This window comes from Coregonus clupeaformis, chromosome 1 (genome assembly GCF_020615455.1).
Source record: "Coregonus clupeaformis isolate EN_2021a chromosome 1, ASM2061545v1, whole genome shotgun sequence".
Lineage (NCBI taxonomy): Eukaryota > Metazoa > Chordata > Actinopteri > Salmoniformes > Salmonidae > Coregonus > Coregonus clupeaformis.
In genome coordinates, this window is record NC_059192.1 from 63,921,996 (window position 1) to 63,936,955 (window position 14,960).

General features: G+C 44.9%; 1 protein-coding gene across 1 annotated transcript in view; it reads right to left on the reverse strand.

The window, feature by feature from the left end:
- The window catches only part of LOC121571651 (attractin-like protein 1), a 351,689-nt gene that overhangs the window by 212,377 nt on the left and 124,352 nt on the right, over positions 1–14,960 (reverse strand). Inside the window, exons 19-20 of the mRNA XM_041883244.1 lie at positions 10,973–11,209; positions 10,541–10,678 (exon numbers count right to left, since the gene is read on the reverse strand). Coding sequence (XP_041739178.1) covers positions 10,541–10,678; positions 10,973–11,209 — 375 coding nt within the window. The remainder of the gene's footprint in view (positions 1–10,540; positions 10,679–10,972; positions 11,210–14,960) is intronic.

Genomic DNA, 14,960 nt, shown 5'->3' on the forward strand with positions numbered 1-14,960 from the left:
CAAATGAGCAAAATAAATAACAATATGGGGATGAGGTAGTTGGGTGGGCTAATTTCAGAAGGGCTGTGTACAGGTGCAGTGATCGGTAAGGTGCTCTGACAACTGATGCTTAAAGTTAGTGAGGGACATAAGAGTCTCCAGCTTCAGAGATTTTTGCAATTCGTTCCAGTCATTGGCAGCAGAGAACTGGAAGGAATGGTGGCCAAAGGAGGTGTTGGCTTTGGGGATGACCAGTGAGATATACCTGTTGGAGCGCATACTACGGGTGGGTGTTGCTATGGTGACCAATGAGCTAAGATAAGGCAGGGATTTGCCTAGCAGTGATTTATAGATGGCCTGGAGCCAGTGGGTTTGGCGACGAATATGTAGTGAGGACCATTTACATTTACATTTTAGTCATTTAGCAGACGCTCTTATCCAGAGCGACTTACAGTTAGTGAGTGCATACATTATTATTATTATTTATTTATTTATTTTTCATACTGGCCCCTCATGGGAATCGAACCCACAACCCTGGCGTTGCAAACGCCATGCTCTAACAACTGAGCTACATCCCTGCCGGCCATTCCCTCCCCAACCCTGGATGACGCTGGGCCAATTGTGCGCCGCCCCATGGGTCTCCCGGTCACGGCCGGCTACAACAGAGCCTGGATTCGAACCAGGATCTCTAGTGGCACAGCTATCACTGCGATGCAGTGCCTTAGACCACTGCGCCACTCGGGAGACTAGGACCAGCCAACAAGAGCGTACAAGTCACAGTGGTGGGTAGTATATGGGGCTTTGGTGACAAAACAGATGGCACTGTGATAGACTACATCCAATTTGCTGAGTAGAGTGTTGGAGGCTATTTTGTAAATGACATTGCCGAAGTCAAGGATCGGTAGGATAGTCAGTTTTACGAGGGCATGTTTGGCAGCATGAGTGAAGGAGGCTTTGTTGCGAAATAGGAAGCCGATTCTAGATTTAACTTTGGATTGGAGATTCTTAATGTGAGTCTGGAAGGAGAGTTTACAGTCTAACCAGACACCTAGGTATTTGTAGTTGTCCACATACTCTAGGTCAGACCCGTTAGAGTAGTGATTCTAGTCGGGTGGGCGGGTGCCAGCAGCGTTCGATTGAAGAGCATGCATTTAGTTTTACTAGTGTTTAAGAGCAGTTGGAGGCTACTGAAGGAGTGTTGTATGGCATTGAAGCTCGTTTGGAGGTTTGTTAACACAGTGTCCAATGAAGGGCCAGATGTATACAAAATGGTGTCGTCTGCGTAGAGATAGATCTGAGAGTCACCAGCAGCAAGAGCAACATGAATTGATATACACGGAGAAAAGAGTCGGCCCATAATTGAACCCTGTGGCACCCCCATAGAGACTGCTATAGGTCCAGATAACAGGCCCTCCGATTTGACACATTGAACTCTATCTGAGAAGTAGTTGGTGAACCAGGCGAGGCAGTCATTTGAGAAACCAAGGCTATTTAGTCTGCCAATAAGAATGCAGTGGTTGACAGAGTCGAAAGCCTTGGCCAGGTCGATGAAGATGGCTGCACAGTACTGTCTATTATCAATTGCGGTTATAATATTGTTTAGGACCTTGAGCGTGGCTGAGGTGCACCCATGACCAGCTCGGAAACCGTATTGCATAGTGGAGAAGGTACAGTGGGATTCGAAATGGTCGGTGATCTGTTTGTTAACTTGGCTTTCAAAAACTTTCGAAGGGCAGGGCAGGATGGATATAGGTCTGTAACAGTTTGAATCTAGAGTGTCACCCCCTTTGAAGAGGGGGATGACCGCGGCAGCTTTCCAATCTCTGCGGATCTCAGACGTTACGAAAGAGCGGTTGAACAGGCTAGTAATAGGGGTTGCGACAATTTTGGCGGCTAGTTTTAGAAAGAAAGGGTCCAGATTGTCTAGCCCAGATGATTTGTAGGGGTCCAGATTTTGCAGCTCTTTCAGAACATCAACTGTCTGAATTTGTGTGAAGGAGAAGCGGGGGGGGGGCATGGGCAAGTTGCAGCGGAGGGTGCAGAGCTGGTGGCCGGGGTAGTGGTATCCAGGTGGAAAGCATGGCCAGCCGTAGCAAAATGCTTGTTGAAATTATCGATTATTGTAGATGTATCGGTGGTGATAGTGTTTCCTAGCCTCAGTGCAGTGGGCAGCTGGGAGGAGGTGCTCTTATTCTCCATGGACTTTACAGTGTCCCAAAACCTTTTGGAGTTAGTGCTACAGGATGCAAATTTCTGTTTGAAAAAGTTAGCCTTTGCTTTCCTAACTGCTTGTGTATATTGGTTCCTGACTTCCCTGAAAAGTTGCATATCACGGGGGCTATTTGATGCTAATGCAGTACGCCATAGGATGTTTTTGTGCTGGTCAAGGGCAGTCAAGTCTGAGGAGAACCAGGGGCTATATCTGTTCTTAATTCTGTATTTTTTAAATGGGGCATGTTTTTTAAGATTGAGAGGAAATTATTTTAAAGAACAACCAGGCATCCTCTACTGACGGAATGAGATCTATATCCATCCAGGATACCTGGGCCAGGTCAATTAGGAAGGCCTGCTCGCTAAAGTGTTTTAGGGTGCGTTTGACAGTGATGAGGGGTGGTCGTTTGACCGCGGACCCGTAACGGACGCAGGCAATAAGGCAGTGATCGCTGAGATCCTGGTTGAAGACAGCGGAGGTGTATTTAGAGGGTAAATTAGTCAGGATGATATCTATGAGGGTACCCATGTTTACGGATTTAGGGTTGTACCTGGTAGGTTCGTTGATAATTTGTGTGAGATTGAGGGCATCTAGTTTGGATTGTAGAATGGCCGGGGTGTTAAGCATAACCCAATTTAGGTCACCAAGCAGTACGAACTCTGAGGATAGATGGGGGGCAATCAATTCACTTATGGTGTCCAGGGCACAGCTGGGTGCTGAGGGGGGTCTGTGGCAAGCGGCAACAGTGAGAGACTTATTTCTGGAAAGGTGGATTTTTAGAAGTAGAAGCTCAAACTGTTTGGGCACAGACCTGGATAGTATGATAGAGCTCTGCAGGCTATCTCTACAGTAGATTGCAACCACCCCCTTTGGCAGTTCTATCTAGATGGAAAATGTTGTAGTTGGGGATGGACATTTCCGAATTTTTGGTGGCCTTCCTAAGCCAGGATTCAGACACTGCTAGAACATCAGGGTTGGCGGAGTGTGCTAACGCAGTGAATAACTAAAACTTAGGAAGTAGACTTCTGATGTTAAAGTGCAGAAAACCAAGGCTTTTACTGTTACAGAAGTCAACAAATGATAGCTCCTGGGGAGTAGGAGTGATACTGGGGGCTGCAGGGCCTGGGTTAGCCTCTACATCACCAGAGGAACAGAGGAGGACTAGAATAAGGATATGGCTAAAGGCTTTAAGAACTGGTATTCTAGTGTGTTGGGTACAGAGAATAAAGGGGGCAGATTTAAGGTTTGGGCTGAGGCTAAACAGAATAAACAGGACAGGGTACCATGTAAAGGAACAGTCCAGCAGGCATCAGCTGTGCAGCTGAGTGATCATAAGGTCCAGTGAACAGCAATATGTGAATCCGAGAGCAGTTCAAATTGGTGCTTCAGCACAGCGAGCAGGAAGCACGGTTGTAGTTTGCGTGTGCTAGCGGGCCGGGGCTAGCAGATAGATATTCGTCGCAACGGGAAGCCTGTTGAAACCACAGACGATTACGTCGGCAGACCAGTCGTGATGGATCGGCAGGGCTCCGTGTCGACTCTAGGAGGTCCCGTCCGGTTGACAGAGAGGTAGATAGCCGGGAGATGTGCTTGACTCAAGGCTAGCTTAAGGCTGATTAGCCAACAACAACGTTCATTTGGTAGCAGCTAGCTAGTTGCGATTATCCAGAGTTAAAGGTCCAGTGATTCAGTGATTCTGGTTCTGGGTCGATAACTCGCTGTGCAGACAGTGCAGACTGGCCGATAATAGTCCAGGCTAGAGCTGGATGGTAGGTAGTGCAGGCCACGGACAATGGAGAAAAAGCCGCTAACTGTGGCTAATAGCAAGTAGCTAGTTAGCTGGTTAACTGGCTACTCCCGTCCGGTAGACAGAGAGGTAGATAGCCGGGGCTAGCTCAAGGCTCAAGGCTAACTGGTGCTATGGGGGCAATGGTGATTAGCCTACAGCAACCTCCATTCGACATCCATTTGGTTGCGGCTAGCTAGATCCGGTGTTAAGGTCCAGTGATTCAGTTATTCCGGCAGAAAATCCGATGTTCTGGGTCAAAACCGCTAAAGGTGGCTAATAGCAAGTAGCTAGTTAGCTAGTTAGCTGGCTGGCTAGTTTCAACTGGAGATTCTAGATAAAGGTGAGTTTTATTTTTATTTATTTTTATTTCACCTTTATTTAACCAGGTAAACCAGTTGAGAACAGGTTCTCATTTACAACTGAGACTTGGCCAAGATAAAGCAAAGCAGTGCGATAAAAACAACAACACAGAGTTACATATGTGGTAAAACAAAACAAAGTGAAAAATACAACATAAATAAATATATATACAGTGTGTGCAAATGTAGCAAGTTATGGAGGTAAGGCAATAAATAGGCTATAGTGCAAAATAATTACAATTAGTATTAACACTGGAATGATAGATGTGCAAGAGATGATGTGCAAATAGCGATACTGGGGTACAAATGAGCAAAATAAATAACAATATAGGGATGAGGTAGTTGGGCGGGCTAATTTCAGATGGGCTGTGTACAGGTGCAGTGATCGGTAAGGTGCTCTGACAACTGATGCTTAAAGTTAGTGAGGGAGATAAGTGTCTCCAGCTTCAGAGATTTTTGCAATTTGTTCCAGTCATTGGCAGCAGAGAACTGGAAGGAATGGCGGCCAAAGGAGGTAAATAATAGAAGGAGTAAATAATAGAATCCGTTCCACATTGAGTGAGGCGGGTTGCAGGAAAGTACAGTGGGGGAAAAAAGTATTTAGTCAGCCACCAATTGTGCAAGTTCTCCCACTTCAAAAGATGAGAGAGGCCTGTAATTTTCATCACAGGTACACGTCAACTATGACAGACAAAATGAGGAAAAAAAATCCAGAAAACCACATTGTAGGATTTTTAATGAATTTATTTGCAAATTATGGTGGAAAATAAGTATTTGATCAATAACAAAAGTTTCTCAATACTTTGTTATATACCGTTTGTTGGCAATGACACAGGTCAAACGTTTTCTGTAAGTCTTCACAAGGTTTTCACACACTGTTGCTGGTATTTTGGCCCATTCCTCCATGTAGATCTCCTCTAGAGCAGTGATGTTTTGGGGTTGTCGCTGGGCAACACGGACTTTCAACTCCCTCCAAAGATTTTCTATGGAGTTGAGATCTGGAGACTGGCTAGGCCACTCCAAGACCTTGAAATGCTTCTTACGAAGCCACTCCTTCGTTGCCCGGGCGGTGTGTTTGGGATCATTGTCATGCTGAAAGACCCAGCCACGTTTCATCTTCAATGCCCTTGCTGATGGAAGGAGGTTTTCACTCAAAATCTCACGATACATGGCCCCATTCATTATTTCCTTTACACGGATCAGTCGTCCTGGGCCCTTTGCAGAAAAACAGCCCCAAAGCATGATGTTTCCACCCCCATGCTTCACAGTAGGTATGGTGTTCTTTGGATGCAACTCAGCATTCTTTGTCCTCCAAACACGACAAGTTGAGTTTTTACCAAAAAGTTCTATTTTGGTTTCATCTGACCATATGACATTCTCCCAATCCTCTTCTGGATCATCCAAATGCACTCTAGCAAACTTCAGATGGGCCTGGACATGTACTGGCTCAAGCAGGGGGACACGTCTGGCACTGCAGGATTTGAGTCCCTGGCGGCGTAGTGTGTTACTGATGGTAGTCTTTTTTACTTTGGTCCCAGCTCTCTGCAGGTCATTCACTAGGTCCCCTCGTGTGGTTCTGGGATTTTTGCTCACCGTTCTTGTGATCATTTTGACCCCACGGGGTGAGATCTTGCGTGGAGCCCCAGATCGAGGGAGATTATCAGTGGTCTTGTATGTCTTCCATTTCCTAATAATTGCTCCCACAGTTGATTTCTTCAAACCAAGCTGCTTACCTATTGCAGATTCAGTCTTCCCAGCCTGGTGCAGGTCTACAATTTTGTTTCTGGTGTACTTTGACAGCTCTTTGGTCTTGGCCATAGTGGAGTTTGGAGTGTGACTGTTTGAGGTTGTGGACAGGTGTCTTTTATACTGATAACAAGTTCAAACAGGTGCCATTAATACAGGTAACGAGTGGAGGACAGAGGAGCCTCTTAAAGAAGAAGTTACAGGTCTGTGAGAGACAGAAATCTTGCTTGTTTGTAGGTGACCAAATACTTATTTTCCACCATAATTTGCAAATAAATTCATTAAAAATCCTACAATGTGATTTTCTGGATTTTTTTTCTCAATTTGTCTGTCATAGTTGACGTGTACCTATGATGAAAATTACAGGCCTCTCTCATCTTTTTAAGTGGGAGAACTTGCACAATTGGTGGCTGACTAAATAATCATCCTTCTACTGTATATTTAGTAGAAGGATGAAAAGTGTGATAGGGAAATATATACATAAAATACACCAAAAATACAAAAAACAGGCTATTTACATGGACACACAAGAGAACACGACCGCACTGCTACGCTATCTTGGAAGATAAGATAGCAGCTTGAGGACTACGCATTCCTCATTTCATTCTTTCACTTTATTTTCTTTCTTCAGTGCATCTTCTATTGCAGTGATAACGCCCAAATTATATTGGTGACCAGTTGCAGTGGTTGGTGCCTTATGGGATACTTCAGAATTTTGGCAATGAGGCCCTTTATCTACTTCTGCAGAGTCAGATGAAATTGTGGTTACTATTTTTATGTCTCTGTGTCCAGAATGAAGGAAGTTAGAGGTAGTTTTGCGAGCCAATGCTAACTAGCGTTAGCACAATGACTGGAAGTATATGGGTATCAGATGATGCTTGTTGTTGGTACATAACATGTGTCCTCTCTGTTTTGCCAATAAAATGACCTTGCTGGATAACTTGGTACATGAATTTCACCTTTACGGTCATGTTTTCATCATCCACAGCATCGGCAATTCCAATCCAGTACTCATCATCATAGCAACAAACTAGAACTCATGAACTCTGACAGGAACCCGCAGCTTCCATCACATCGTTCCACTCTCTAAAAAGCCTCAGAGGTGCAAAGAGAGTTTCCAGTGACACAGATTATGCCATTAAGTTTGACTTGGTCCTTGGGAAACCCATTTTTGTTTTCATATGATGTATTTGGGCAAATAAATTGTTCTAACTTGAACTCTTCCCCTATATTTATAAATCACTATCATCTTCACACGTCTGTAAACTAATAGCAGGAACAGCACCATCTAGTGGTCAGAGCCTGGTAATATAAGGTTGTATGGGGGGCATAAACCTAACAACTGCAATTACTAATTTCTCTTAACAGGGGAAAATAACCATCACCAAATTCCCTTTGAATACATTACATAGTATGGAGAAACAATACTCCTAGCCGCAGCTTCATACTACTTGTCAGACATAGAGAACTGATACTGTATACTGGTCATTGGGGTGGGCTTGGTGTGGGGTGTCCGTGGGTGGCTTTTGACAATTCCTTTGGATTCCTCATGTCTTAGTCATTGGTAGGATGAAGTTTGGTCCAGATCGGATGTTAGGTACTATATTTATTGAATATTATGTGAACCCTATTAATTAAACGGACCAATTTGGCTGCAATCAATTAGCTTAATATCTCAGAGATCAGATGATATTATAAACTAAATAATGTTGCAGGAATGCTAATCTAATAATGCTAATAATATTTCTAACTGCAGAAACCCTATTACAGAACAATCAAAGATGGTGGGGGTCATGGCTTGCTGAAATGTCATGGAACAACCCATATGTGTTTCGAGAGAGACAGAGAAAGAGAGAAATAGAGAACGGGGAGAAAGAGAGAGCAGAAGAGAAAGAAAACCAAAAAGTCAAGAAAGAAGGTGAAAGGGTGTTGAAGTAGGCTACTCCTGCATGCAAGATTTATGAAAGGCAATAATAAGAGAATTCTGCATGAAATCTTAGTGGTTTGGGGAACACTGTGAGATGTGAATACCATTACACAGAAAGGTTAGCGGGCAAACAACACAACACAATATGAGTTTATAAATCCCCTCAAGAGCAATTTAGGCGTCATTGAGAGCACAAAACCACAACAGAAAAACCAACAAGCAATTCAGGGTTGGAGACCATTAAACAAACAGGCAGGAAGAGAGACAGAAAAACAAAAATACAGACAGACAGACATACAGACAGACAGACAGAAACCAAGACAGACAGACAGCGAGAGAGAGACAGACAGACACACAGACAGACAGACAGACACACAGAACGACAGACAGAAAGCGAGAGAGACTGACAGACAGACCACCCAACTGACCAACCGACCGACAGATAAACATGTCTCTACATCACATGTAGAGACAGGGCCTGTGGAGGACTAGTTGGGTAAAGGGGCTCTACTACAGTCTGTAATGGAATTCACCAGGCTAGCACAGTGTGCCATATCCAAAAGCAATAAAAAACATTTATTTGAACTCTGCAGTGCTGGCTTCATGCAAGGAGAGGGTGGAATAAAGAGAGGGAGAGGAGGAGAGAGAGGTAGACTAAAAGAACAACAACCAACAGCTTTCTGGGGCTCCCGGTGTGTCTTTTGTGTGACTGTGTGCCTACAGTGCAGTTAGTGAACAAAAACACACTGGAAGTCAGACATATTACGCTGCCACTTGTCCAGAGCAAACAAAGAACAAAGTAGGCCAACCAGAAGTTTCCAGAAGAGTGTTAAACAAGTACAAGTACTACTACAGCTGTAGTTAAGGAGAAACAGATCAGTCATGGCTACCATAACACAAGAGCAAATGCTAACCTTGGCACATTGCATCAACCAGGTTTACAGTAGCTCAGGCAACACTGGCTGCCTTACCTTGCTTTGGTATTATCTCGTATTGTAAGTTTTGGTATTGTAGTCAACAGAAAGTGTCTGGGACTGTACGTTTTGCTATTGTACAGTAAATTCCCTCACCAAGCTCTATCAAACCTCTACCACCACAGCAGAACATGTTATGTCACCATGCTGTTCTCTTTCAAAAGTCAATTTATATGCACAGCCCATCACAGGCTAGTGCTAAGAGTGTTCTCTCTCCTTCTCAAAGTACTCTAAGCCCCAGAGAGAGGTGTGCTGCAGTGAGTCAAGCCATGCCGTACTGTGCTAGACTGGGCTAGGCTGGACAGGGTGAGCAGACGGTTTCAGTGTCTCCACAAGGTGAACCTGTCAGTGAGACTTGGAGGGCTATTCTCCTCACCACATATGTGCTGCATACACACACTCCTTCAAACACACACACACTGCCCCCTCTCACATTGCACAAGGTCAGCTCTTCATCTATCACGGCCGGGGACACCAGACCGGGCAATCTCTCCTCCTCCTGTCTATCCTCCATCTCCCCATTTCCCCCTAACATTCTATTATCCATTCTTACTCCAAGGGCAGCTCTGCATTCCTCATATTTTAGTATGATGCCTTGTTGACGTGCTGTCTCTCTCGTCCTCTCCCCCCACCTCTCTCTCTCTCTCTTCAAATCGCTCTCTCTGTCTGATGTCTACTCTCCCTACTCTCCTGCCCCTCCACAATGTAAAGACATGAGGAGATAAATCCCATTCGGAGCCTAATCCAGTACAGATCAGTGACTTAGAGCCATTGACGCCCAGGTAAATCGTTCTATCCTGCAAGACTGAGGAGTGAAACAGCCTCCACAGGCACACTCCTCAAGAGTCAGCCTGTTAAACAAGCGGCCGTGGTGGGGAGGTATATATATGACAGACGGGAGTTAATAAATTGCATTTAATCATGACAGCGTTAAACCTGTTGGGGGAGGGATGGTGATGGAGGGAGGAAAGACAGAGGGGAGGATTGAGGGAGTGTGAGAGAGGAGAGAGGGTGAGCGGCCCTGTGCTCGTCGCCAGCGGCGGGGGCTGCAGTCAACTTCAGGAAATAAGAAAATGATTAAATGTGATTTAATGACACGTGCCACCCGGGGAAAAAGCACATCTGTCAGCCGGAGAATGACGTTATTACACCTTCCTCTCTCTCACGCTCACTCACTTTCTCCTACTCTTTCTTTCTATCTCACTATTATAGTCTACAGATATCGGTTTCCTTCCTCTTTCCATCCTCTTTCTTCCCATCTCTCTTTCTGGCCCTCTCTGTTATTCACCTTGCTCTTTCTTTCCATGTCATCCTGAGAGATTCAGAGTGATAGTGTTGTGGATCTACCAGATCAGCGTTTCATAACAATCGTGACCACTGGACTGGACAGGATTGAAATAATGCAGCAGCTGATCGAACTCTGATTAAACACAGAGCTGCTCAAGCGCCTGTCTACTACACCTTTCAACACAGTCAGAAATACATCTGAGCCAAAACCTTTACACACTGCCCCCTCCAGTCCACTCTGCTGCACTGCACCCCTACTGTACTTACCCTGGCACTTCCCACCGTTAGTGGGGTCTCCATGGTACCCAGGCATGCAGGTCTGGCACTGTGGTCCGGTGGTCAAGTTCCTGCACTGCTCACAAGCACTGCCGTTGACACACGTACTGTGGCCGTTACACTGACAAGCTGGAAAACAGGGAGAGAGAGCGAGAGAGATAGAGATTATCAATGAGTGTTTGGGTATGTACTTAAGTATTTGGAGTGGGTGTATAGCTTTAAGTCTGAAGCCAAGGGAATACAATAAATGTGAATGTATTTATGTGTGTTTATAGTTGTATTGATGTGCTACATGATGTGTCTGAGTTATAATGAGTTTTTGTGTGTGCGTAGTTACATGGGTCGACGTACCTACGTGTATGCATGCATGCATTTGTCTCTGTGTGTGTGTGTGTGTCTGTGTGTTTGTGTGTGTTGACTCACCAGGGCAGTGGATGTAGGCCCAGTCAAACCCTTTATCTCTGGGGCAAAGACCAGGCTCCAGCACCATGTCTCGGTCCCTCTCCCTGTCTCTTGTCTGTCTGGAGGGGCTCTTCATGGGCCCGCGGTATGAACCCTCCATACACTGGCCTTTCCCTGTGTTAGTGGGGTCTCCACACCAGCCACACTCTGCCTGATCCAAACACTGGCCACACGTCCTCAGGCCCGAACAGTTCTGAGCTAGAAGGAGAGAGAGAGAGAGAGAGAGAGAGAGAGAGAGAGAGAGAGAGAGAGAGAGAGAGAGAGAGAGAGAGAGAGAGAGAGAGAGAGAGAGAGAGAGAGAGAGAGAGAGAGAGAGAGAGAGAGAGAGAGAGAGAGAGAGAGAGAGAGAGAGAGAGAGAGAGATTATTTAGACACATCCACAATTAACAAAACTATAAATGCAACATGTAATGTGTTGGCCCCATGTTTCATGAGCTGAAATAAAAGATCCCAGAAATGTTCCACACGCACAAAAGCTTATTTCTCAAATTCTGTGCACAAATGTGTTTACAGTGGGTATAGAAAGTCACCACCCCCTTTCAAAATGTTCACCTTTGGTTGCCTTACAGCCTGAAATGAAAACACATCAAATCAGACTTTTTCCGGCTTTATTTACACACGGTAACCCACAATATCCAAGTGAGAAAAGAAATATCTAAAAAACTCTGAAAATTAATTACAATTAAAACAGTCAAATACCATACTTGGATAAGTGAACACCCCCCCTTAGAATTGCAATTGAAAACTTTCTGAGGTATAACCAACCAACTTCCAGATCAAAAATTAAGCTAATTGGCTTCCATCTGTGATCAATTGTATTGACTTTGATTAGTTCAGAATAAAAGCAGTTGTTCATAGAGGACTCCACTGCTTTGTAGTGCAATTCAAAGCAAAGAATCCACTATGGGCGGAACGGTACTTTCAAAAGATCTAGGAGATAAAGTTGTGGAAAGGCACAAATCAGGGGATGGATATACAAATATTTCAAAGGCTTTGTCTATCCCTCGGAGTACAGTTGAAAGGGGGTGGTGACGTTCTATACCCACTGTACATCCCTATTAGTGAGCATTTCTCCTTTGCCAAGATAATCCATCCACCTGACAGGTATGGCATATTAAAAAACGGATTAAACAGCTTGATCATTACACAGGTGCACCTTGTGCTGGGGACCATAAAAGGCCACTCTAAAATGTGCCGTTTTGTCAAACAACACAATGCCACAGATGTCTCAAGTTTTGAGGGAGCGTGCAATTGGCATGCTGACAGCAGGAATGTCCACCAGAGCTGTTACCAGATAATTTAATGTGAATTTCTCTACCAACGTCATTTTAGAGAATTTGTCAGTATGTCCAACCGGCCTCACAACCGCAGACCACGGGTAACCACGCCAGCTCAGGACCTCCACATCCGGCTTCTTCACCTGTGGGACCGTCTGAGACCACCACCCGGACAGCTGATGAAACTGTGGGTTTGCACAACCAAAGAATTTCTGCACAAATTGTCAGAAACAGTCTCAGGGAAGCTCATCTGCGTGATCATTGTCCTCACCAGGGTCTTGACCTGACTGCAGTTTGGCTTCGTAACTGACTTCAGTGGGCAAATGTTCAGCTTCGATGGCCACTGGCACGCTGGAGGTGTGTGCTCTACATGGATGAATCCCGGTTTCAACTGTATCGGGCAGATGGCAGACAGCAAGTATGGTGCTGTGTGGGCGAGCGGTTTGCTGGTGTCAACGTTGTGAACAGAGTGCCCCATGGTGGCAGTGGGGTTATGGTATTGGCAAGCATAAGCTACAGACAACCAACACAATTGCATTGTATCGATGGCAATTTGAATGAACAGAGATACCGTGACGAGATCCTGAGGCCCATTGTCATGCCATTCATCCGCCGCCATCATCTCATGTTTCAGCATGATAATGCACGGCCCCATGTCGCAAGGATCTGTACACAATTCCTGGAAGCTGAAAATGTCCCAGTTCTTCCATGGCCTGCATACTCACCACCCATTGAGCATGTTTGGGATGCTCTGGGTCAACGTGTAAGACAGTGTGTTCCAGTTCCTGCCAATATCCAGCATCTTCGCACAGCCATTGAAGAGGAGTGGGACAACATTCCACAGCCCACAATCAACAGCCTGATCAACTCTATGCGAAGGAGATGTGTCGCGCTGCATGAGGCAAATGGTGGTCACACCAGATACTGACTGGTTTTCTGATCCACGCCCCTACCTTATTTTGTTAAGGTATTTGTGACCAACAGATGCATATCCGTATTCCTAGTCATGTGAAATCCATAGATTAGGGCCTAATGGATTTATTTCAATTGACTGATTTCCTTATATGAACTGTAAATCTTTGAACTTGTTTCATGTTGCGTTTATACTTTTGTTTAGTGTATTTAGACACATTAAAAAGTCCCTTATACAGTGAGAGAAAAAAAGTATTTGATCCCCTGCTGATTTTGTACGTTTGCCCACTGACAAAGAAATGATCAGTCTATGATTTTAATGGTAGGTTTATTTGAACAGTGAGAGACAGAATAACAACAAAATAATCTAGAAAAATGCATGTAAAAAATGTTATAAATAGATTTTTATTTTAATGAGGGAAATAAGTATTTGACCCCCTCTCAATCAGAAAGATTTCTGGCTCCCAGGTGTCTTTTATACAGGTAACGAGCTGAGATTAGGAGCACACTCTTAAAGGGAGTGCTCCTAATCTCAGCTTGTTACCTGTATAAAAGACACCTGTCCACAGAAGCAATCAATCAATCAGACTCCAAACTCTACACCATGGCCAAGACCAAAGAGCTCTCCAAGGATGTCAGGGACAAGATTGTAGACCTATACAAGGCTGGAATGGGCTACAAGACCATCGCCAAGCAGCTTGGTGAGAAGGTGACAACAGTTGGTGCGAATATTCGCAAATGGAAGAAACACAAAAGAACTGTCAATCTCCCTCTGCCTGGGGCTCCATGCAAGATCTCACCTCGTGGAGTTGCAATGATCATGAGAACGGTGAGGAATCAGCCCAGAACTACACGGGAGGATCTTGTCAATGATCTCAAGGCAGCTGGGACCATAGTCACCAAGAAAACAATTGGTAACACACTACGCCGTGAAGGACTGAAATCCTGCAGCGCCCGCAAGGTCCCCCTGCTCAAGAAAACACATATACAGGGCCGTATGAAGTTTGCCAATGAACATCTGAATGATTCAGAGGAGAACTGGGTGAAAGTGTTGTGGTCAGATGAGACCAAAATGGAGCTCTTTGACATCAACTCAACTCGCCGTGTTTGGAGGAGGAGGAATGCTGCCTATGACCCCAAGAACACCATCCCCACCGTCAAACATGGAGGTGGAAACATTATGCTTTGGGGGTGTTTTTCTGCTAAGGGGACAGGACAACTTCACCGTATCAAATGGACAATGGACGGGGCCATGTACCGTCAAATCTTGGGTGAGAACCTCCTTCCCTCAGCCAGGGCATTGAAAATGGGTCATGGATGGGTATTCCAGCATGACAATGACCCAAAACACACGGCCAAGGCAACAAAGGAGTGGCTCAAGAAGAAGCACATTAAGGTCCTGGAGTGGCCTAGCCAGTCTCCAGACCTTAATCCCATAGAAAATCTGTGGAGGGAGCTGAAGGTTCGAGCTGCCGAACGTCAGCCTCGAAACCTTAATGACTTGGAGAAGATCTGCAAGGAGGAGTGGGACAAAATCCCTCCTGAGATGTGTGCAAACCTGGTGGCCAACTACAAGAAACGTCTGACCTCTGTGATTGCCAACAAGGGTTTTGCCACCAAGTACTAAGTCATGTTTTGCAGAAGGGTCAAATACTTATTTCCCTCATTAAAATGCAAATCAATTTATAATATTTTTGACATCCATTTTTCTGGATTATTTTGTTGTTATTCTGTCGCTAACTGTTCAAATAAACCTACCA